This window comes from Staurois parvus, unplaced genomic scaffold (assembly GCF_062004578.1).
Source record: "Staurois parvus isolate SC_StPar_1 unplaced genomic scaffold, SC_StPar_1.0 ptg000026l, whole genome shotgun sequence".
Lineage (NCBI taxonomy): Eukaryota > Metazoa > Chordata > Amphibia > Anura > Ranidae > Staurois > Staurois parvus.
In genome coordinates, this window is record NW_028317822.1 from 324,447 (window position 1) to 350,019 (window position 25,573).

The 25,573-nt window shown below is 43.8% G+C and overlaps 1 protein-coding gene across 1 annotated transcript in view; it reads left to right on the plus strand.

Moving 5' to 3' along the window:
* The window catches only part of CCDC85C (coiled-coil domain containing 85C), a 180,948-nt gene that overhangs the window by 132,805 nt on the left and 22,570 nt on the right, over positions 1-25,573 (plus strand). The window contains exon 2 of the mRNA XM_089656367.1: positions 12,496-12,572. Coding sequence (XP_089512493.1) covers positions 12,496-12,572 — 77 coding nt within the window. The remainder of the gene's footprint in view (positions 1-12,495; positions 12,573-25,573) is intronic.

Consider the following 25,573-nt stretch of genomic DNA (forward strand, 5'->3'; position numbering starts at 1 on the left):
ACATTACTGACTGTTGGGTAAAGGGCCACAGGTTGAGCACCAGGGAGCTGGATCAATGCAGGTTTAGACTGGGGAGGTGGTACATGAGACTGCTAGAGTTCACTGATATTACATTCATGAATGATGCCATTACTGACTGTTGGGTCTGTAAAGGGCCACATGTGGCCCTCTGGCCGCAGGTTGAGCACCAGGGAGCTGGATCAATGCAGGCTTGGACTGGGGACATGGTACATGAGACTGCTAGTGTTCACTGATATTACATCCATGAATGATGTCATTACTGACTGTTGGGTCTGTAAAGGGCCACATGTTGCCCTAGGGCCATAGGTTGGGCACCAGGGAGCTGGATCAATGCAAGCTTAGACTGGGGACGTGGTACATGAGAGTGCTAGAGTTCACTGATATTACATCCATGAATGATGCCACTACTGACTGTTGGGTCTATAAAGGGCCACGGGTTGGGCACCATTAAGTTGGATCGATGCATGCTCCATGCTGCCATTACTCACTGTTGGGTTTGTAAAGGGCCACATGGGCTCTGAGGAAGAGGCAAGTCCTCGAAACGCGTCAGCCTATTGGATGTCTACACTTCCTATTGCAGAGTCACATAGCGCGGTGTTGACAAAGCTGTTCTTTTATGACGTGCCTTTGACTTTATGGTCGTTTGTGAGAACAACACCTATTTTTATTTCTTATTAAACATTTATTATGGTAATGCAGTAGGCCCGTGCGCCCTCTGTTTGTTCTTTCTTCAATCAGTATATTTAGATTTCTCCGTTCTTTTGAGGGCAGCAAGGTGTGCATATTCCAGAACATTCATGATGTGATTCTAGCCTACATTGAGTCCATCCCCAAGCGCAGGAGCATTTGTGTTTCATAGTACAGGAGATGACTAGAGACTGCGGACATATTACAGGAGATGACTAGAGACTGCGGACACAGTACAGGGGATGACCAGAGACTGCGGACACAGTACAGGGGATGACCAGAGACTGCGGACACAGAACAGGAGATGATCAGAGACTGCGGACACAGTACAGGGGATGACCAGAGACTGCGGACAGTACAGGAGATGACCAGAGACTGCGGACACAGTACAGGGGATGACCAGAGACTGCGGACACAGTACAGGGGATGACCAGAGACTGCGGACACAGTACAGGGGATGACCAGAGACTGCGGACACAGTACAGGGGATGACCAGAGACTGCGGACACAGTACAGGGGATGACCAGAGACTGCGGACACAGTACAGGGGATGACCAGAGACTGCGGACACAGTACAGGAGATGACCAGAGACTGCGGACACAGTACAGGAGATGACCAGAGACTGCGGACACAGTACAGGAGATGACCAGAGACTGCGGACACAGTACAGGGAATGACCAGAGACTGCGGACACAGTACAGGAGATGACCAGAGACTGCGGACACATTACAGGAGATGACCAGAGACTGCGGACACATTACAGGAGATGACCAGAGACTGAGGACACAGTACAGGAGATGACCAGAGACTGCGGACACATTACAGGAGATGACCAGGGACTGCAGACACAGTGCAGGGGATGTCCAGAGACTGCGGACACAGTACAGGAGATGACCAGAGACTGCGGACCTTTGGGGAGTGAGGAGGGGGGACAGTTACCCGAATTTGACAGGTACCGCTCCCACTTCCATGGAGTTGTCCTCCCTGTAGTCTTGTGGGACACGTGACAGGCCCCAGAAGACTACAGGTGGCCATTCACAAAGCGCTTCTCGCACATGCGCAGTGGGCTCCCAGCTGTGAAGCCGCAAGCTGTCACAGCCAGGTGCCCACACTGAAGATGCCGGGGACAGAAGACGGCCGGTGAACGCAGGAGACCGCTGGACCGAGGAACAGGTACGACCGAGGTGCAGGTTCTTCTGCACAGTAGAGCCGAGCGGTATTCTAACACGGCGGTGGCGGGAATACTGGTCCGGCTGCTCCAATCAACCTTTATTTTTGTAGTTGGTTGTCAAGCCTGAGAACACTTTTGGCCAGGCGTGGAGTCAGGAGCAGTTTTTTTATGGGACAAAATAAGTAAGAGAAATGCTGTTAATGGTTGACTTCTCATAGGAAGCCTTCCAGGCACAAGACTCGTTCTTTAGACTCATTACCAGGAGGTGTCCAGAACCATTACCGGCTTTTTCCTGACTGTATTCCCAGCCCACCAGGTAATGCCAAAGAAGGAATGCAGTCTTGACCTTTTACCTTTTCTATTACAACCCCTCCCACCCTCCCCATGCTTCTGCTGATGGAGCCCAACCCTGGAGGCCTTCAAAGTAGGAGCACATTGATTTATTGCCTCCAGCTTAGTGTTTATAATAAGGATAATGGAGCGTCACCTCTACATTGGCCTGCTCCTGCCACAATTCTGCTGACTGCCTCAATAATGCGATCAATAGCGCCTTTAGCACAGTTGGTGTTGCCAAACGTCACAGCGAAATCTCGCGCTTGCGTTAATCACAGTCCAGGGGGCTCTCCAGGGCTTCAGTATGAAAACAAGAAGTAAAAGCGCTGTGTAAATTGTGTAGTCCTTTAATCTTTTTCCCTCTCTTTTATGTAAATATGAAAAAAATCAGTTTGATGTGTAAAAAAAAAAAAAAAAAAAGTGTGTGTATGTATATATTTATTTCAGGTACTTATACAGCACTGTCAATTTATGCAGCGCTTTACATATATATTGTACATTCACATCAGTCCCTAACACTCAAGGGGCATACAATCTAAGGTCCCTAGCTTACATTCATACATACACATACTAGAGCCAATTTAGACAGGAGCCAATTAACCTACCAGAATGTCTTTGGATTGTGGGAGGAAACCCGCACAGGGAGAACATGTAAACTCCAGGCAGGTGGTGCCGTGGTTGGGATTTGAACCAATGACCCTAGTACTGCCAGGTGGAAGTGCAAACCATTTAGCCACTGTGCTACATACTATGCAGGTGATCCTTTCTCTATTACTAACTTACCAAGCCTTGTTCCACACTGTGCCTCTGCGTTGATGTGACCATCTTGGTAGAGGAGCAGGGCTTTGCTTCCTCATATCAGAGCTGCTACCTGATGATGGCTGGTGATCTGATGACTGGTAGGGTATTATTCATGAAGCCTCAGGAGAGGAGGAACAAATCCACTGCATAGACAAAGCAGAAGCAGGGAGATCTTGCACTACCTCTCCAGCAAGGAGAACATTGAGTAGTTCAGTAGTGAAATCACCAAATCTCACGAGAATAGCATTCAGAGGTGGCCGTGCCTTAGATGATCTCACACAACAGATATACAGCTACACAAACCCTTATAACTTATAACTAATGGGTGGAATGTTAATTCTTTACTTTTAATAAAGAGCTTCAGGTGCCACTGCTATCCAGTACTTCCAGCTCTATTGGATACTCTATTCCTCTCTGGACACTGTTGCTTCTCCCACAGGCCACTAGGGCACTATGGGTTCTTACAGTTCAATATTTTTTTTTGGTAAGGTTACTATAAGTCCCAAGGAATTTCACCACTATATTTATTTATTTATTTCAGGTACTTATATAGCGCAGTCAATTTATGCAGCACTTTACACATATATATTGTACATTCACATCAGTCCCTAACCCTCCAGGGGGTGTACAATCTAAGGTCCCTAACTTACTTTCATACATACACATACTAGGGACAATTTAGACAGGAGCCAATTCACCTACCAGCATGTCTTTGGAGTGTGGGAGGAAACCAGAGTAACTGGAGGATACCCAAGCAGGCACAGGGAGAACATGCAAACTCCAGGCAGGTGATGCCGTGGCTGGGATTCGAACCAATGACCCTAGTACTGCCAGGCGGAAGTGCTAACCATTTAGCCACTGTGCTGCCCTACTTTATGAGGAATTCAAGGCAAAAGGCAAATCTTTTAGAACATTGCTTATATACAATTATGCCTCTAGGCTGTCAAACTCATATTTATTACGGACCACAACAGCATTATGGCTGCCCTCGAAGGGTGAGTTGCATCTGTAACAATTGATATCCAGAGCACCACCCCACTCCCCTTACATCAGATTTTAAGAGCTTCCCCCCCCCCCCCAACCACCATCAGAGGTCAAGAGTCCGCCACCCTCCATTACATCATAGTGCGCCCCCTTACCTTGTGCTGCTGCCAGGAAGAATCTGAGGGTGGAGCTGGGAAGCAGAAAGTGCAGGGTCTGGGGGTGGGCTGGAGTCAGCTGCCGGATTCTGCTGAATGCTGAGACCAGGGGAGGCAAACACAAGGGGGTGAGAGAGGCGCAGGTTCTGTAGGAGGAGTTCTGTCCTCCTCTCTGCTGCCCACTGCTGAGATGGGGGGGGTGGAATGGGGAAGCAGAGACAAGCTGCTCTGTAGTTGCATGGAGAAGCGTGGGATCTGGCAGAGAAGTTCTGTCCTCTCTGCTGCTGAGACCAGGTCGGGCCAGAAAAGAGGGGGATGCCGCAGGAGAGGTGCAAGAGCCACATAAAATGGCCTGGCGGGCTGGATTTTGCACACTGGCTTTCTGTTTGACACGTGCTCTAGATGTTCTATAAAATCTATAATCTCTCTTTCACTCTGTTCCCTTCTCCTATCAGCATGCCCTTGTTAGAACATAAGCACTGCAGCACAACTGATTGGCTCCTTGTGCTGCCTCTCCCCAGTCTGAGCTACAGCCTGTAGCTGGGCAGTGAAAGGAGAAGCAGCAGACTAATGAGCTCATCTCTCTGTCATTTTGCTCTCTCCTCCTATCAGCATGCCCCTTGTTGTCCTTGCAGTGCAACTGATTGGCCCCTAATGCTGCTGCTCCCAGTATGAGCTCTCCTGTACAGAGACGTTAGGAGGCTAATACCAAGTCAAAGTCTGGTGAATATACTACTTGCTGCAAAAAAAAAAAAACAAATCGAATGATTAGTTTGTCTTTTTTATATCTGCCATGTGCAGGTTTCACTTTCCTGATTGCCATGTATCCTTTTACTGTTTATCTGTGTTGTGTTTGTACGTATCTATGAAGCCAGTAACAAAAATAGGTGATGTATTACAGGCCCCCAAGACAGATACGGCTGGTATAATTCTTCATGATATGGAACATCAGTAATAAAAGTCTATTTCCCTGGGGTGAGGCCAGGCCAGGATCATGTGTAGATGGAAATCCCGGGCCTTTCCTTGTTGTAGAGATTTACTGTGATGTCTACAAGCAGACCCTGGACTATGATAAACAGCACAAGGAACATATAAGTCATCGGAGCCCCGGCAGAAAACCACAGCAGATATACCAACCTTACAGAGCAAATGGCGCTTTATTAAAAGCCTCTTGAAAGAGACATCATGGGGATCAGACACAAAGAGCTGTGAGAATGGAGTATAAATCATTACAAATGGATGGCGAGGCCATTGAACTGCCAGTTTGGGGAAAGGAAGATCACCAGTGTCCTACTCTGCTTTCTGTATGGGAAGCTATACTGGCTTCGGGTCTAGTTTATTCTAATAGCTTATGTTCATTCATTTTTAACTCAATACATACATTTTTTTTTATGAAATACAAACTTTGTTTTACAGATAAACCTATAATGGTGTAAAGTAAATCACTATATATTCAATAGTAAATGGTTATTTTGAATTTTTTTTTTCTATTATAGGATTTTTTTTTCACTATATAATTATGATACAGGTTTTTTTTATTGTGTTTAATTTATGTAACAAATACTTAAAATATTAAAATAAAATAATCCCAAAGTCATTATGGTTGCGCATGCAGGGACTGTGGCTTGAATTCAGTGTTTGGGAGTCGTCTGACAAACTGTCTCCGGCCACTAGACCCAAAAAGAACAATCTTACTTTCATCAGTCCACAAAATGTTGCGCCATTTCTCTTTAGGCCAGTCAATGTGCTCTTTGGCAAATTGTAACCTCTTCAGCACATGTCTTTTTTTTCAACAGTGGGACTTTGCGGGGACTTCTTGCAGATAGCTTGGCTTCACATAGGCGTCTTCTAATTGTAACAGTACTCACAGGGAACTTTACACCTTCTTTCATCTTCCTGGAGCTGATTGTTGGCTGAGTCCGCGCCATTTTGGCTATTCTTCTATCCATTCCAATGGTAGTTTTCGCTTTCTTCCACGTCTTTCAGGTTTTGGTTGCCATTTTAAAGCATTTGCGATCATTTTAGCTGAGCAGCCTATCATTTTCTGCACTTCTTTCTATGTTTTCCCCTCTCTAATCAACTGTTTAATCGAGGTACGCTGTTCCTCTGAACAATGTTTTTAACAACCCATTTTCCTCAGAATTTCAGAGAGAAATGCACTGTAACCGGCATGTACAACATTTGCTGCCTTCCTTCCTTAAATAAGGGCAATAATTGCCACCTGTTTTTCAAAGAATGAATGACCTCACTAATAGAACTCCACACTGCTATTATTTTGAACATGCCCCTTTCAATTAGTGATTCAATTACACAGAATCAGCAGCATGCATGTCATGACTGTTGGGTCTGTTGGATTTCTATTACTCTACTACACCTGCTAGTAAATTATCTGCCATGTAGAAATATCATTTCTACCAAAAACAGTGATTGATCAGGTTAGTGATGTCTGACTGCTATTATTTTGAACACATCTGTGTATGTATGTATGTATATGTGTGTGTGTGTGTGTGTGTGTGTGTGTGTGTATGTATGTATGTATGTATGTATGTGTGTGTATATATATATATATATATATATATATATATATATATATATATATATATACTGTATATTATACAAACTTTATTTTACAGATAAACCTATATTAGCATAAAGGTATTCACTATATATTCAATAGTAAATGGTTATTTTGAATTTTTTTTCTATTATAGAATTTTTTTATTATATAATTATGATACAGGTTTTTTTATTGTGTTAATTTATGTAACAAACACTTAAAATATTAAAATAAATCCCATAAAATTGATTTAATTTTTTTTTTGTTTTTATACAATGACAGTAATAATAATTACAGTAAATAATTCCATATGGCAAAACCATAGTACTACTAATCTAGTAGCTTTAAGTTAATTCATTTTAAACCCAATAAATATGTATTTTTAGAATATATATACTGTATATTATTATTATTATATTATTATACAGTATTTATAAAGCGCCAATAGTTCGCTCAGCGCTGTACATTACAAAGGGGGACATAACATGTGACAGAACAATACCAATACAGTGCAAAACATGAGGGGATCGAGGGCCCTGCTCTTTCGAGTTTACAATCTAGGAGATACAAATTTATTTTACCGATAAACCTATATTAGCATAAAGAAATTCACTATATATTCAATAGTAATTGGTTATTTTGAATACTATACCAATTTATCTTATATAGGATTTTTAAATTACTATTATAGGTTTTTATTAGTGTGTTAATTATGTAATGTACCATTGTGGAAATGCAAATGTATTTATTTTTATACAATGATAATAATAATAAATAATTTCATATATGAAACCACAATGGCTTCTTAATATATTCATAAATTATACAAACGTCATTTTACCGACACACATAAAATGACATAAAGAAAATCACTAAAATCAATAGTAATTACCGTAGTTATTTTGAATAATATATAATAATATACAAATTTTTCCTTTTTAAAGGATTTTTTTTATTAAGTTAACTATTTAATGCACTATTCGGGAAAAGCAAATTGAAATATTCATTGTATAATTGTATACAATGGTGATAAGTATTATTAATAATAATAATGTTGTATAACTCTGTATGGGCAACCATAATGACTTTGGGATTATTTTATTGTAATATTTTAAGTGTTAAAATATTTTTAAACTTGATATAGTTATGAAATACATGCAAACTTTTTTACAGATAAACCCATAATAACGTAAAGAAAATCACTATATATTCATGAGTAATTGGTTATTTTGAATTATATACAGATTTTTCCTATTTAGAATGTAATCTTCTTATTATGTAGGTTTTATTATTGTGTTATTTATTGACTCTGGAACTGCAAATTGGCATTTTTGCTGTATGTTTTTATATGATAAGTAGTAATAATAAGTGTCTGAGAAAAACCTTGAACCAAGTCATCTAATGGGGAATGAATTGAACAGCAGGCCAAACTGAGTGGAATAAACCTTCAAGGGGTCACACTGGGGTTGAGTTACCTAAAGAGGTCTAGGCTATTAACATGGCAAACTGAATTTTAATCTTTTCCAGGGAATATTTATCTAAGGTAAAGTGTAACTAAACCCAGGGCCCTGTATTCACTATACTATATCTGGTCTCCCACAGTACACAGAACATGGACATGCAGTTATTTTTAATAAATATAAACTGCTAAATACCTTTTCTCATCAGCAGTATATAGCAGTCTTGTGACTGCTATCAGTGTCCAGCCCAGCACTGGTTAAATGAGTGTTCATTCTCTTTTGACTGTCCTATGAGGCTGCATACCTTCTGACCCTCTGTCTGGACAGTATTGATTGGCCCTGTGTTGATCACATGCACTCTCCCAAAGAACAAAAAACTGTAGCAATACACACCAAACCGAGCATATGCAGAGTGACTCCAAGAGCCCTGGACTATCAGCAGATAAATTGGGGATAGCAGAAGAATAAGAGAATCAGAGAGGACAGGATCAAACAGCCTTTTTACACAGTGTGGATTAACCCCTTTGGTTCCACAGTGAGTATAACAAGCATGCTTTACTGCAAATAAAAACTGATTTTACTATTGTGGGTCTAGTACAGGGGCGGACTGACCATTTGGAAACTTGGGCACGGCCCGAGGGCCCAGGATCAGTAGGGGGCCCCATGAGATGCCCCTGGTACCTTTTTCATAGGCTTTTTTGAGTTTGGGCAAGGACACAGGGGCCCCATGATCCCCTATTGCCGGGGGGCCCCATGAGTTGTCAGTCCGCCCCTGGTGTAGTAACACTTTAAAGCTGGCCATACCTCAATAGAATTTAGAATTTTTTTGTTTTTGGAACATTCATTCGATTTTCTAATGATTAGTGGGATCAAATAGGTGTTCAATTTCGACCGTAGTGGTGAGAAAATTTGAAGGAGCAGGATGGAAAATTTTCTTAAATTAAATTCTAACGGTGATTTGTGGTTTTCATTCGGGAAAAATCCTACGCATTGTATAAAATATGCTTCATAGAGTCCATTCAAAGAGTCCGGACAACATTTTAAGGACATTTGAAAGACATTACTTGACTTGATGATGGCAAGAAAAAAATATTGTTGAGCAAATTTCTGTAGGAACGTTCACATAAAAATCCAACCACGTATTGCGAGCTCAGATCTGCCGTCAACTTCATTGCCAGCATAGACTTTTTGTTTTGCTGTATCTCCTTCCTCTGTTACCACCTCCATTATCCCCTATTGTAATCGGACACGGGGAAAGTTGCGTTACTTCACTGATCTGGCTGATAAAATATATATTGGCTTGCCTGTCTCCAGTGAGGGAACATCTGAGACCTATAGGGGCGCATCGGAGAGGTTTTCCTGGAAGAGGCTTCAATACTTTCTCTAAACACTTGATTTTCCAATATTCCGCCCATGTTCTGGAAGTACATCTCAGGTCCTTTTCTCTGCATTTTTCACATATCTTGAATGTGTACAGAATATTAAGTTACAGCGCTAATCTTTCAGGATCTCTGATTGCTAAATTAAAAGCATATCCAAGTATCACTTATAACAGGTCAATAGAATGATGCAATGCTTTGCAGGTTTTTTTTTTTTTCTTAAAGCAGTAGGGCTTCTAATTTTTTGTAGGGGTGAGGGCTAAGCTCATACTCACCAGATCCGCCAATCCTTTGGAAAAACGCATTCCCCCGCAGTCCAGTGGTGGACTGTTCCTGTCTGTTGAGCGCGCTGACATCAGGAACAGTGCACTTACAAGACTGCTGGACCGTAGGGGGGGCAGGAGCTGAAAGGGATCGGTCTTGTGCGGGGAGGATGGCGGATCAGGTGAGTATATCTTCGGTGTCTTCTCCCCTAGAACAAAACGAGCATTTAATCTGTGCAGTGCCGGCACAGCCTCACTGCACGGACAAAGAAAAAAAAATCCCGCATTTCTACTTGCTTTGGACAGAGTAAGGGAAGGTTAGACCTGCTGTCTGTATCCACAGTTTGTCCTGCAGTCCATTGTTACCAGACCAGAATTTGAGGGCAAATCCAAACGTTTAGAGTTGTCACCAGAACAAGGAATAAGAGTACAGCTTCCAGTGGGGGCACTGTTACAGATGACAACCGATTGCCCCCAATTTGTAGATATTTCCTCTTGCTTCCTGTTATGTCTCTGAGAAAGGGACTGAAGGGAAATTTCCCCTAGAGACAACAAAAAATACTCCCATCAAGGCGTATTTATAGTTGCATAATCCCTCCCAAGAGCCATCCCGCTGCTTACATCAGGCCTGAGGACTATTAGGAGGTGTGCTGAAGAAGGGTGCTGTGATGTTTTCAGGAGGCTATGTATTGCCTCCTCCCACCAACCATTAGTTTGCCTATGCTGCATAGAGAATCACAGAGGCACAGTAATTACATCACTGGGTCCCAAATGAGGCATATCATGGAAACAGGTGATCTTTAAAATTGTTCACTGGGATATTGATTTGGGGGAGGGAAGAAACAGGGTAGACAAAATATAAGCAGATTAAACATCAGATTTAAAGTAGATCCAAACCATTCACCGTAACTCACAACTTTCTGAGATGGGAATGAGGGACACCTATTAGCAAAAACATGCATACCACCGGCCATGCCCCCTTTAAGGAGAATTCTACAAAAAATGATTAGTTAAACCCACACATGCTTCTTTTTTACTGCTACTATTCCTTTATACTGGCTTTTGAAGTGTACGAATGCAGCAATTTGGAAATTGGATGAAAGGTACAGCACTGGGAAACACTTTTTAAAAGATAAATCGTGCATTTTATATATAGCTGTAGCACCCTCCTAGTTAGCTAGGGGGAGCGCTAGATCAATTGTTAGGAGGGCTGAGTAGAATCCTGGGTGTGATAGCTAGCAGGGTCAAATTTGGTTCAGAGCTGAGAGGATCTGCTACTAGCTCTCTGAAACTTCCCCCTGTTCTAGAACTTTGGAGAAATATCTAGAAGCAGTTGGCGGAGATGAGGCGTGACTAGTCTGTACACTGAGGATCCTGGCCAATCTCCAACAGGAGGCTTGGCAAGGGGTCAGGATAACCTTTAAGCATGACCAAGCCTGCTCAGCAGCTGGAGAGTGGACTGAGTGTTAGGGTGGAAGATGGAGAGGAATTGAAGCTGAAGAGCAGGAGCCTGGGAGGCGGCCCAGATGGGAAAGGAGCTCACCTCCAGGCAGGAATCTTGGAAGGAGGAAAGTTTGGGACTTCACCTGCCCCCTGAGAGAGGACCACCTGTGTGGCAGGGAAGGAGTGGCCTAGCTACAAGGCTTGATAGTAGCCACCAATCCACCATCAACACAAGGGAAGGAGTAGACCTGCACCCCCTGGGCCAGATAGGTAGAGGAGCACTCTGGAGGGAAACCGGATTAGCAACTACCCGGGACTGTCTTACTCAGACACTGGATCCCCTGCTCAGGGATTCACCAAGAACAGCTGGATAAGGAGTATCTAGGGTAGGGTCTGGAGTGGTACAACCGGAGATGCTGGCTAGTTCTCCAAGAAAAAACTTGTATATAGTTCCAGGAAGTTGTCCTCGGTTTTACATTTCCATTGAGCATCCCATACAACCCTAACCCTAAACAAAGCTCAAGGACTGGTTACTGTCTCACGTGACGTGTCCCAGAAGACTACAGGACCATTCATGAAGCGCAGCGCTACTCGCCCGGCTGTGAAGCCTCAAGCTATCACAGCCGGGTGCCCACACTGAAGATGCCGGCCTCCTGAAATACAGGACAGCTGGTGAAACGGGCTGCGGGGCGACACACCGCGGGACAGAGGGACAGGTAAGTGGCTGTTTTTTTTAAAAGTCAGCAGCTACAGTTTTTGTAGCTGTTGACTTTTATTTTTTGACAGATGAGTGGAACTCCGCTTTAAAAGAAAACCTAATGATCCTGCCATGAAGGTTCTTGTTCAGGCACTTCCTGTTACAAGATGACAGTTGTCTACCAATTGTGCTTCTACATTGTCAACTTACCACGTCCACCCTTAATAGTGATTCCAAACGGCTTTGCCCATTGCACAGGCGTCTCCATTGTGGTCCCTATCGGAGCAATGATGCGCAATTCATACAAAGCATCCATGTAGACAGAGGCTGAAAGAACTTGGAGAAGAACAACAGAAATTGTTTCCACAAATAAAAAAAGCTGAAAACCAGATTTTATGGGAAAAAATTTGTAGAATTTTGATACACATTGCTTTTAGAAACTAAATGTCATCCAGTTGGGGTTTGGATCTGGTTGACGTTTCCAATGTGTGTTCTAGGGTTGGACCGGAAACCTTTAATAACATTTCATTTTTCTCTCCACAGACTCATCTTCCACTTACATCCGACAGCTTGAGACCAAAGTGAAACTCTTGGAGGATGACAATAAACTCCTGTCGCAGGTGAGATGTTTTCCCCCCTTCCTCTTCTTGCGTTTATTCGTACTTGTTACCAAGTTGCAACTCTGTGGCAGGCGCGTTAATGCGTTCTTAATCGCTTGGGCACCCTGATACGGATTACTTTAATTAAACCAGGGAAAATTGATTTTTCTCTTTGTGTCTGATCTAATTTCTTCTTCTTAGCAAAGATAATTTCTTGATAACGGTCCTTGTAATCGCTGGCATAATTGCGTGTAATTGGCGATTTATTCCGGAGATCTTGGCAGAGAATGTCAAAAGGACTTGTGTTGTTGTGTAGTTAGCTGTTCTCTGGTGTCATCCACTATTGTATCTTTTTTTTATTTTTTTTAAAAATAATTTTATTAATACTTGCAGTGCCACAGATTGTGTAACACTTAATGTTACTCATAGATCCATTCCCTGCTGATAATTCCTTTGCTGATGCTGAGAGCAAACTATGCAGATATTGCTTCCAAACAATTTCCTTTCCAAATGTGATGAAACTTTAGAGTTGGCTGACAACTACCTTTTTATCCTGCTTTTTGGTATATCATTTGCTATGACAGGTGCCCTTTAAAGTAGAAATATAACAAAATATAACAAAAGTCATTCCACCAGTTCTGATTGGCCCTAGTATGTGTATTTATGAACGTGATAAAGGGGCTTTAGACTGTAACCCCCCTGAGGGCAGGGACTGATTTGTACGTGCAGTAAGTACATTGCTCATAAATTGTCGGCGCTATATAAAGAGTGCTTCATCACTGGTATCAAATGGAAGGAATAGTGCCTCATCATTTGTGTCAGTGGGAGGATTAGTGCCTCGGCATTGGTGTTAGTAGAATAGTGACCCTTCATTGGTATCAGTGGGAGCAATAGTGCCGCATCGTTGGTGTCAGTGGGAGGAATAGTGCCCCTTCATTGGTGTCAGTGGGAGAAATCGTGCCCCATCATTGGTGTCAGTGGGAGGAATAGTGCCCCATCATTGGTATCAGTGGGAGGAACAGTGCCCCATCATTGGTGTCAGTGGGAGGGATTGAGCTCCATTATTGGTGTCAGTGACAGGAATTTTGCTCCACTGTTTGTATCAGTGGGGAAAATTGAGCTCCATCATTGGTGTCAGTGGGAGAAATCGTGCTCCATCATTGGTGTCAGTGGGAGGTATAGTGCCCCATCATTGGTGTCAGTGGGAGGTATAGTGACCCATCATTTGTGTCAGTGGGAGGAATAGTGCCCCATCATTGGTATCAGTGGGGAAGAATAGTGCCCCATGATTGGTGTCAGTGGAAGGAATAGTGCCTCGTCATTGGTGTCAGTAGAAGGATTAGTGCCCCGGCAATGGTGTTAGAATAATTCCCCATCATTGGTGTCAGTGAGAGGAATAGTGCCCCATAATTGGTATCAGTGGGAGGAATAGTGCCCCATAATTGGTATCAGTGGGAGGAATAGTGCCCCATCATTGATGTCAGTGGAAAGAATAGTGCCCCATCATTGATGTCGGTGGAAAAAATAGTGCCCCATCATTGGTGTCAGTAGAAGAAATAGAGCCCCATCATTGGTATCAGTGTGAGGATTAGTGCCCCATCATTGGTGTCAGTGGGGGAAATTGAGCTCCATTATTGGTATCAGTGGGAGGAATAGTGCCCCATCATTGGTGTCAGTGGGAGAAATTGAGCTTCATTATTGGTATCAGTGAGAGGAATAGTACCTCATCAGTAGGAGGAATAGTGCTCTATCACTAGTCTCAGTTACAGGATTTATGCTCCACTGTTTGTATCAGTGGGAGAAATTAAGATCCATCATTGGTATCAATGAGAGGTATTTGCTTCATCACTGATGTTGGAGGAACTGTACCCCTTTATTGGTACCAGAGGGAGGAATTGCGCCCTTCGTTGGTACCAGAGGGAAGAATAATGCCCCATCACTGGTGTCAGTGGGAGGAATTGTGCTCCATCATTGGTGTCAATGGAAGGATTAGTGCCTCATCGTTGGTGTCAGTGGGAGGATTTGTGATCCATCATTGGTGTCAGTGGGATAAATTATGCCCCAGTGGTGGTATCAATGGAAAATTTATATTGAATCGCAGGAGTGGGAGGAATAGTGTCTCAAGGACTGGATAAAGGCAAAGAAAGGGCCGCTGTATGGATGCCACTAAGGTGCTTGGCCTACCTACAGGGGCAGAAGGACATTTTAAATGCCTCATTTATTCTGAGCCAAGCAAGCAGTCAAGCATGGGTAGCAATAGTGGCGTCACCCAGTGGCTTGTCAATCACAATAATGGTTCAAAATAGTGGAAATATTTTGGCAGGCTAGTTAGTCAAGTTCTAAGTATTTTTCCTGTGTTTTTGCATTGAGATCCCTGACCTAGGCTTGCTTGTGACAGTATTGACAGAACAATTGGATAAATGATGATGCTTAGTAATAATTTAGATTGTGATGTGCTTCATTAGGATCGGCAGTGTGAAGCCCTGATGTGATTCCACCATATTTCAAACCGTTATTCCAATGGTGTCATCGGGAATGTGTCTACGGTTATTTATGATCTGTTTATAGGTCCATCCAGGCTTGAATTGCCCATGCATAATAAACTAGAGGTCTCGTCTGCTTCCAGAAGCTGTCCAGAGATAGGACACTGTCCTTCCCGTTCTGAGCTGGGATTAAGTCATTAAATTATAAATGACTCTCCAGATCTTTCCTAATGTTTTCATTAACTGCACTTTGCTGAGATTTGTGACGCCACTGTTATATGGTGATCGATCAATACTCCATTCATGTGTCTGGGAGTGGGGAGGCGGGTCGCTTATGCTAGACAACACAATAGGATAAAGTGTCCAATCACTTAAGCTGGCCATACACTAGCAGATTTTCCTACCAACATTTATACGAAAAAAATCTTGTTAGTACATTCGATAATGCCAACAGAGACTTGACGAATGTTGGTTGAAAGTACTTCAAAATTTGAATTTGTTTTAACATTTTGATTTTGGAATGAATAGAATTTTTATGAAAAAAAAAACACATTAGCTGTTAGAAATTCACATTTACATTTTCTCATTACTACTGTCAAATTATTATTATACAGGATTTATATCGCGCCAACAGTTTGCACAGCGCTTTACAAAATGAAGGCAGACATTACAGTTACAATACAATTTGGTACAAGAGGAAACAGAGGGCCCTGCTCCATAGAGCTTACAATCTAGGAGAATGACTATGGATTTGATCAATTACACAATTCTATTAGTGTATGGCCAGCCCAAAGAGACACTGCATTCTATTCAAGTATGCCCAAAAATCTCCCTTCTATTGCTCTCAGCCTCCTCCAAATTCATTTTTTTTTTGCTGCTGCGATCTGACTTTGTCGGTGGCTATGTTCATTCTCCATGTTCCCACTGCATGTTGGAACATAACCACCCTCTCTTGCTCGCTCCTGAAATGGACTATAGATAATGGGATCTGCAGTGTGCGAAGAGTAGTGCACCACTCGTTCCAAAGAAACAGACAAGAGGGGAAAAGGAGAGGTCTGGGAGCTCACAAAGGATGTTACAAAGAGGAAGAAAAACAGAGTAAGAAAAGATTTAATGAAAAATAGATCACACGGCCATTAAGTTATAGATGTGTATGGACTATTTTTTTTGAGAATAAGGAGATCACTTAATATCACTTTTAAAGTCTGCTAAGAATAAAGTTCATTCACTAAGCCTGCAAAGAAAAGCATTAATACCCATCGCCCCTAAGATAAACGCTGAAATATTTTCAGAAACCAGGCACCCTCCAAGTGTCTCAGATGCCTGGTCCCCGTTAAGCTTTGCGTTTCCTTCCACTGACTCCTACATGTCCATTGTGTTCTGTATTGATGTATAGTGCCAGTGGATGAAACCGTGGTGTTTAGAACAGGAAGTCCTCTTCTGACACTCCCAGAGGTGTCGGATGCAAACCATTTTTCAGCTTGTTTATCAGCAGGGTTTGATGGTGTGGAGAATGCAGTAGCTGAGTATAAATACTTTTTTTTGCAAGCAGGGTTTTAAACATTTCTTTTTTTTTTTTTTTTTTTTTTTTTTTATAGCACCATTTACTATCAACGGCTTACTTAGTGACCCAATGAGCAACAACACACATGTAGTGTGGATCAATTATCATTCTTTTCTTTTCTCTTCACCCTTCTCTCTTCTCTTCACCCTTCTCTCTTCTCTTCTCCTCTCTTCTCTTTCTCTCGCTCTGTCTCTCTCTCTTTCTCTTTCTTTTTTGCTCTCTCTCGCTCTTTTTTTTTCCTTCTCCCTTTTTTTTTTTTTTCTCTTTCACTCATTCTCGCGCTCTTTCGTGCTCTCTTTCGTGCTCTCTTTCGTGCTCTCTTTCGTGCTCTCTTTCGTGCTCTCTTTCGCGCTCTCTTTCGCGCTCTCTCTCTTTCGCGCTCTCTCTCTTTCGCGCTCTCTCTCTTTCGCGCTCTCTCTCTTTCGCGCTCTCTCTCTTTCGCGCTCTCTCTCTTTCGCGCTCTCTCTCTTTCGCGCTCTCTCTCTTGCGCTCTTTCTCGCGCCCGCCCTCTCTCTTTCGCGCCCTCTCTCTCTTTCGCGCCCGCCCTCTCTTTCGCGCCCTCTCTCTCTCGCGCGCTCTCTTTCACTCTCTCTCTCTCGCGCGCTCTCTTTCACTCTCTCTCTCTCGCGCGCTCTCTTTCACTCTCTCTCTCTCGCGCGCTCTCTTTCACTCTCTCTCTCTCGCGCGCTCTCTTTCACTCTCTCTCTCTCGCGCGCTCTCTTTCACTCTCTCTCTCTCGCGCGCTCTCTTTCACTCTCTCTCTCTCGCGCGCTCTCTTTCACTCTCTCTCGCGCGCTCTCTTTCACTCTCTCTCGCGCGCTCTCTTTCACTCTCTCTCGCGCTCTCTCCCTTTCGCGCTCTCTCCCTTTCGCGCTCTCTCCCTTTCGCGCTCGCTCTCCTTTGCGCGCTCTCTCCTTTGCGCGCTCTCTCCTTTGCGCGCTCTCTCCTTTGCGCGCTCTCTCCTTTGCGCGCTCTCTCCTTTGCGCGCTCTCTCCTTTGCGCGCTCTCTCCTTTGCGCGCTCTCTCCTTTGCGCGCTCTCTCCTTCGCGCGCGCTCTCTCGCGCGCTCTCTCTTTCGCACTCTCTTTCGCGCGCGCTCTCTCTCTCTTTCACGCTCTGTTTTTTTTTTTACTTTCTCTTTCCCTTTGTTCCCATTTCACATCTCATTCCCTTTTTTCCTTTCCTTTCTTTTTCCTTTCTTTTTCCTTTCTTCTCTCCTTCCTCGTTGCCTTTTCTGTCTCTCTGTCTCTTGGTTTTATCTTTTCTTTATATTTTGTCTAATTCGCCTCTGAGATTTCAATACATCTTTGATTACCCTGTTGCATCGACTCTGTAAAATTTAGGCATCCTGAAAGTTTTGTGAAAAGCACCTAAGTGGCTTTATCATTAAAAAAGAAACACTTAGTAGCACATAAAAAGCTTTCAACGCACCATGGAAGACATTTGTTCTAGAAATGATTACTTGATTATTTCTCAGTTCATCTTCTGTTGGTGTTTTCTTCCTAGTGCCATTGGCATTCTATGGAGAAGAAGGGAAGAGACAATGGAATTACAGGAATTTTAGGGGAACAAATTTCAGCCACTGAAGCTCAGAGGGGAGGAGGGATGGGAGGGTGAAGTCTATTACGTTCACTGTTTTTGGTAAAGGCACTAAAGGAAAACTAATGCTAGTGCTAACTTTGTAGTTTCATTTTGATACAGATTTTTTTTTTTACAGTTTTAAGCTAGATTTACACTTTTGGTTGGGGGGAGGTAAAAAACATTTGATTAATGCTTTGTATCTTGGCAGATATGACCCCACTGTCATGTTCAGCGAACGGTAACACCTGCTGAAAGTGACCCATTCAATGCACAAGATTGTGGTGTGGTGGCAACATAATGCCTCCTCAATGCCTTTCAAACACCCTCAGAAAAGTGATCAACTGTGGATCGCTCTCTACTTTTCATATCCAGTTTTTGGCATGCGCCTTAAAGTTAATATGGTTAGCATCCTTGTTAGAAGACTGTTATGAAGTTTATTAACCGTGTTCTGACTAGAAGTGTATCTTGTGGTAAAAGGAGTAGGTAACGGATAAATAAACTCAAGAACAAACATTTAATAAATTGCAACTAATGAGTTCTTAGATGTGGTGGCTGCATTAGTTTTACATTTTCAGGCTTAGAACAAATGCAATGTTGTCTTCTTTTTGTAAATGCAAACAACTAACCCCATCACTTCCATTTCTTGGATGTGAACAACGACAGACATGTTTGAAGTCCAACCTGTATGACAATCATGGACCCCTCCATAAATATGTTGAAGTGAATGTAGCCACCCAGGGAAAGCAATTGTTATTTGCAGAATTACCAGGTGAAAATAAAGGAAAGATGCCTGAAAAAGAAAACTAGTGCAGCCAACACATCTAGCAACTCGTAAGCTACAATATACTACATTTTTTGGGGGGGTTTAATCACAATCCTTGTTAGATCTCATTCGCACAGCCACTTACTCTTGTATTTCATAAATGGGCCATGGCTTTAAGGACATACAGACAGTAGATTCATATTTGTGGGAAGGCAGGGGCTGCATGGACTGAGCAACACTTCCAAATTTGACAGCCATATGGGTGCGGGTGAGCAGCCCCGAATGTAGACAGTGACAGCCACATGGGTGCAGATGAGCAACCCTGAATGCACAATCTGTGTTCATGCAGCCCCTGAGTTGACATGAATGGGCTGCCTTTATGCAGCAACTGGTGGTTCAGCTGCTTAAAGACATGGTCCAGTCACTATGGGTGTGAGCACCCATGTGAATTAGGCCTATTACCAATTGAAAATGGCGCAATTATGCAAAAAAAAAAAAACATAAAATACTATTACATGATACACCTGTAAACCTACCTACTTGCATTAAAAAAAATTTAGCGTTTAGTCCTGCTTTAATTTAGTGAAATGTCTCAGCACTAGTTCCTATTGAAGAATGATAAATATCACAGTTGGCCTTATTTGATAAAGATAGAAAGGAAAATGGATAGGCAGTAATAAAGATGTATTTTATTCCCTCTAATTGTGAAAAAAACATCCGCTGCTTTCATAGAAACCTGTATCTGTTAAGGTAGAGATAGATGTTGCTTGGCTGTAGATACACTATTGTTGAAGGCATCCATAAAAAGAAATGTTCATTTGCTCCTACTTCTGTCAATTCCTAATGTTCTTGTCCTCGGCTCACTCCGAGTCTCCCTGAGGAATTCACCCGACGCAGACCTGTTCCTGTAAAATCTTTCATTGATTCCAAGCTCGTAATGGGATGAACCTGTGTTATAGATAAAATAGCAGCTGCTGTATGGCAGGTTATTATTTTACATTCTCATTTACTATGAGCCCATCTGAGCAGTTTTGAAAACACAGAGTAGTAGCTTATGGCTTTCAACAGTCAATAATGAGAGGAGGATAATAGCAGTATTTCTTATCTGTACTGCAGAACAACTGCGACCAAACTCACAATGTAATTGTAGTGTAGTCCAAGCCCTGAAGGACTTCATGTGTTGAATTATTTCTGGATTTAGACATATAAAATCTATGATTTTCTATTCCTCTTTCCCAGTCTCTCTCCCAGTTTTTCTCTCCTTTTGTTTTTGGTCTTCATTGTATCCTTCTTGCCTCCTTTTCCTTCACTTTTTTTGTTCTTTTCCTCTGCTCTCTTGTTTTAACCATACCTCTCTTTCTCCACTTTTTTTTACCTTCTTTCCTACCTTTCCTCATCCCGCCTTTCCTGCCTCTCCTCCTTCCTTTCCTGCCTCTCCTCCTTCCTTTCCTGCCTCTCCTCCTTCCTTTCCTGCTTCTCCTTCCTTGCTTTGTCACTCTATTCCTGCTTTGTCACTACTTCCTTTATTTCCTGACTCACCTCTTTCCTTCATTCTTTTCATGCCTTGTCTCTCCTTCCTCCCCTGCCTTACCTCTTCTTTCTTCTTTTCTTTCCTGCCTCACCTCTCCTTCCTATCTTGCCTCACCTCTCCTTGCTTCATCATTTCCCTGCCTCGCCACTCTTTATTTTATTAATTTCCTGCCTTGACTCTCTTTCCTTCATTCCTTCCCTGCCTTGCCTCTCCTTCCCTGACTCGCCTCTCCTTCCTTCATACCTTTCCTTCCTTGCCTCTCCTTCATTCCTTGCCTCTCCTTCATTCCTTGCCTTGCCTCTCCTTCATTCCTTGCCTTGCCTCTCCTCCATTCCCTGCCTTGCCTCTCCTTCATTCCCTGCCTTGCCTCTCCCTTCTTCTTTTCTATCTTGCCTCACCTCTCCTTTCTGTCTTGCCTCATCTCTCCTTCCTTCATTCCTTCCTTGCCTTGTTTGTCCGTCCTTCCTTCCCTGCCTCCTTCCTTCCCTGCCTCCTTCCTTCCCTGCCTCCTTCCTTCCCTGCCTCCTTCCTTCCCTGCCTCCTTCCTTCCCTGCCTCCTTCCTTCCCTGCCTCCTTCCTTCACTGCCTCATTCCTTCACTGCCTCATTCCTTCCTTCCTTCCCTGCCTCATTCCTTCCTTCCTTCCCTGCCTCATTCCTCCCTCCCTCTCTCCCTCCTTGCCTCATTCCTCCCTCCCCTCCTCATCCCTCCCGCCCTTCCCTTCCTCACCTCTCATTCCTCCCTCCCTTCCTCACCTCTCATTCCTCCCTCCCTTCCTCACCTCTCATTCCTCCCTCCCTTCCTCACCTCTCATTCCTCCCTCCCTTCGCTGCCTTGCCTCTCCGTCCTTTTCTTCCCTGCCTCACCTCTCCTTCCTTTCCCTGCCTCGCCTCTCCTTCCCTGCCTCGCCTCTCCTTCCCTGCCTCGCCTCTCCTTCCCTGCCTCGCCTCTCCTTCCCTGCCTCGCCTCTCCTTCCCTGCCTCTCCTCTCCTTCCCTGCCTCTCCTCTCCTTCCCTGCCTCGCCTCTCCTTCCCTGCCTCGCCTCTCCTTCCCTGCCTCGCCTCTCCTTCCCTGCCTCGCCTCTCCTTCCCTGCCTCGCCTCTCCTTCCCTGCCTCGCCTCTCCTTCCCTGCCTCGCCTCTCCTTCCCTGCCTCTCCTCTCCTTCCCTGCCTCTCCTCTCCTTCCTCCCTCTCTCCCTTTCTTCCTTCGATCCCTCTCTCCCTTTCTTCCCTCTCTCCCTTTCTTCCCTCTCTCCCTTTCTTCCCTCTCTCCCTTTCTTCCCTCTCTCCCTTTCTTCCCTCTCTCCCTTTCTTCCTTCCATCCCTCTCTCCCTTTCTTCCTTCCATCCCTCTCTCCCTTTCTTCCTTCCATCCCTCTCTCCCTTTCTTCCTTCCATCCCTCTCTCCCTTTCTTCCTTCCACCCCTCTCTCCCTTCTCTGCCTTGCCTCTCCCTCCTTCTTTCATTCCTTGCCTCTCCCTCATTCTTTCCTTCCTTGCCTCTCCCTCATTCTTTCCTTCCTTGCCTCTCCCTCTTTCTTTCCTTCCTTGCCTCACCTCTCTTTCTTTCCTTCCTTGCCTCACCTCTCTTTCTTTCCTTCCTTGCCTCACCTCTCTTTCTTTCCTTCCTTGCCTCACCTCTCTTTCTTTCCTTCCTTGCCTCACCTCTCTTTCTTTCCTTTCTTGCCTCCCTTCTCCTTCCTGCATGCTTTGCCTCTGCTTCATTGGTCTCTACCTCCCTTCTCCTTCCTTCCCTGCCTTGCTTCTCCTTCCATCCTTCTTTCCTGCCTTGCCTCTGTTTTCTTTTTTCCTCCCTTTTCTGTCTCACCTCTTCTTCCTGCCTTTCTCCATCCCTCTCACCTCTCCTTCTTGCCTCACCTGTCCTTTATTACTACATTTCCCTGCCTCGCCTCACCTTCTTTCCTCTCTTACCTGCCTCGCCTTTCCTTCCTCCCCCTGCCTTCCCTCCCCTCTTTCTTCCCTTCTGCCTCACTTATTCTTTTTGTCTCTCTTGTCTTCTTGCATTTCTTTCTTTCCTTCCTTCCCTGCATCACCTTTTCATCCTTTCTTCCCTGCACTCTCTTCTGCTTCCTTTCCTTTGCTCTCCTCTTCATTTTTCCCCTCCTCTTCATTTTTCCCCTCACTCTTCCCTTCTTCCTTCCTGCCATCACCCTCCCCTTCCTTCTTTCCTTCCTTTCTCTTCCTTCCCTCCCTCCTTTCTTCCATCACTCACCCCCCCCCCCCCTTCCTTCCTTGCCTCTTCTGCCTTTATGCTTTTCTTCCCTCTCTGCCTCATCTTTTTCCTTTCAGCCTATCTTCCCTCTCTCCTTCTTTCTTTCCTATCCTTTCCTTGCCTCTTCCTGACACAGCCTGTCATCAATTCATAGCAAGAACAATGAAGAACATTTTTTCACTGGTTGTTTTAATTTATTGATGTTTGACTTATTAAAGTTTGTGTTGCATTGAGCTTGCTTTAATATCTAATCATGACAGCACAGCATCACATATTAGTTGGTAATTAACAACCACCACACAGGGTGCCATTGACTTTTTTTTTAGGTTTCTAAAGATTTTTCCAGGCGTCTTTGCCTCCACATCATTGCTTATCTGGGCAGGGCGAGGAGATTTAAGGCTCTTCCGCTTTATCTGGCAAGGAGAGAGAGGAGTGATTTAATTGCACGTGAAGTTTGGCAGTAAGCAGAAAGCACTATTTCCATAGCAGCGCATTACTTCTGCTTCAGACAAGTTATTGGGTCAATCTCTTCCAACTGGAAATACATCACGCTTATTCTGAAGACTCATCCTGAGCTGTCTGTTTATTCACACTTAAGATCTGAAGGAAGCCAGGCAATTCTTAAACACCGCATGTTTGCTTTATTAAAAAACAGAAGATGTTGATATACTGTTGATCGTAACCATTTGATGCCACCCGTTATTCCTTTCGCTTTATTTTCTTTGACCTTCATGGTACATACATTCCCACATTAAATGTTACAGCATTTCCAAAGAAAAACTGTTGTGGTAGGGACATAAAGGACAGCTGTATTGAAAGAATATGGAGGCTGCCTTTGCTGACCTGTCCTGAAAATGCGAGTTGCCCGGCTGTCATGCTGATCTGGTGTCTTTAAAGCTGAATATAAAAGATATAATAGATGCAAATTAGCAGCCCTGTATCCATGATTACATCATGAAATGTTTACGTACCCCAGTTTGACCGTTTATCTTCCTTTTCCAGACTTGTATAGCAGAGCTCAGACTGTGTTCTGCTTCAAATGCCACTTTATGCATTGACATACCTCCTTAGACCCAGTCTGTCCAGAGAATATGGTCACCTTCTTACTTGGCACCATCTACAGACAGTCTAACTCTTCAATCAGACACAGAAGTTGAATCCAACGCAATTTTACCTAAGATAATTGCAGTGCAGAGGATGTTTTTCTGGTCTTTTGAAGCAGAGGAAGACAATGATTTTCTTAAAGTGAAACTAAACCATAACCCTAAGGCAAAATTAAAAAAAAAAAGTCTTACTTACCGGCTCTGTGAGATGGTTTTGCACAGAGCAGCCCTGATCTTCCTCTTCTTGGGTCCTCTGTTGGTCCTTCTGGCTCCTCTTCCCTGCGGAGTTCCCCTTTAGCAAGTTGCTTGCTATGGGGGCAATCATGCATGCTCCCTCCTGAGTCCTGCTCTGTGTGTCCATAGACACACAGAGCATGAATTGGCCCCGCCCCCCACTCACTTCTCACTGGCTGTGATTGACAGCAGAAGGAGCCAATGGTTCTTGTTGCTGTGTCTGAGTCAATGAGGAGGGAGAGGGCTGGGAGAGAGAGCCGCTGCTCTCGTGCACATCATAGATGTACACTGAAGGAGCTGAAGGTTTTTCATTCTATGCATGAAGGTAAAAACTTTCAGCCTTTAGAACCGCTTTAAGTCCTGTCTCTACGAATAACTTACATTGACTGAGGGAATATGGAAAATACAGGGAGGGTCTAGCTTGGACTGAACTAACCAGCACAAAACAGGAGGGCAGAACAGAGGGAGATTCCAATTTAAGTTGTAGTGGTCCAAGCCACCACTAGGTGTCGGCATACTACAGAACAATAATAACATTGTACAGTTCAATAAAACACAATAAATGACATTAAAGTGGGGCAGAACAGACTGGGAGTGGGAGAAGCAGCAGAAGAAACCAATTGTTCAGTTGTACTGCAATGCACATAAGTTGCATGCTGTGTGAAGTATAGAGCTGATTGACAGATAGATGAGCTTTTCCTTTTGACTGTCCATTCACTGGCTGGGGGAGGGACAAGACCTGTAAGTGTTGGTTAACGACAACAAAAACAAAATCAGGTCTTCTGCTTTACCAGACAGATCAAATCTCAAAAAATAGACCTGCAGGAACACAAATCATTTGGCAGGTAAAAAGCTTCAGTATTCATGTGTATTTCGCTGTTTGGATGGAGTTCAGCTTTAAGGAGAATCTGTGCTTTATGCTTGAAGAGAAAAGCAACAGGTCCTCTTTAGCTGTACAATTATCCCCCCAACTTCCTACTGCATATACTCACCAGGGGCGGACTGACAACTCACGGGGCTCAAAAAAGCCTATAAAAAAGGTACCAGGGGCATCTCACGGGGCCCCCTACTGACCCCGGGCCCTCAGGCAGTGCCCGAGTTTCCAAATGGTCAGTCCGCCCCTGATACTCACCCACCCTTTTCTCAGGTAGACTGCTGGAGAGACGTGCCATATATAATATCCAGGTTGATCTGGTTGGAATTTCCTCAGTGCTAAGGACCCACCACTTTTTCCCCAGCAAGTGAACCCTCAACACGCCTTGTGATTTGGCTTGGCCACATGGCCCATCATATTTTTGAGCCCTGGTTCACACTGGATCTGATTCACTTGAAGTCGCATGTCAGTGTAACTTGGAAGACATCTTTAAGACTTCATGCACAATGTCTATGCAAGTCGCACCTGAAATCACAAAAAATAGTGCAGGATCTACTTTAAAAATTGGATTCACGCTGATTTGAATGATTCTTTTGCCAACCATAGGGTGTGACTTGTCCTGCGCTGTCACAAGTTGCACTGGTGTCGACCAGGACCTAA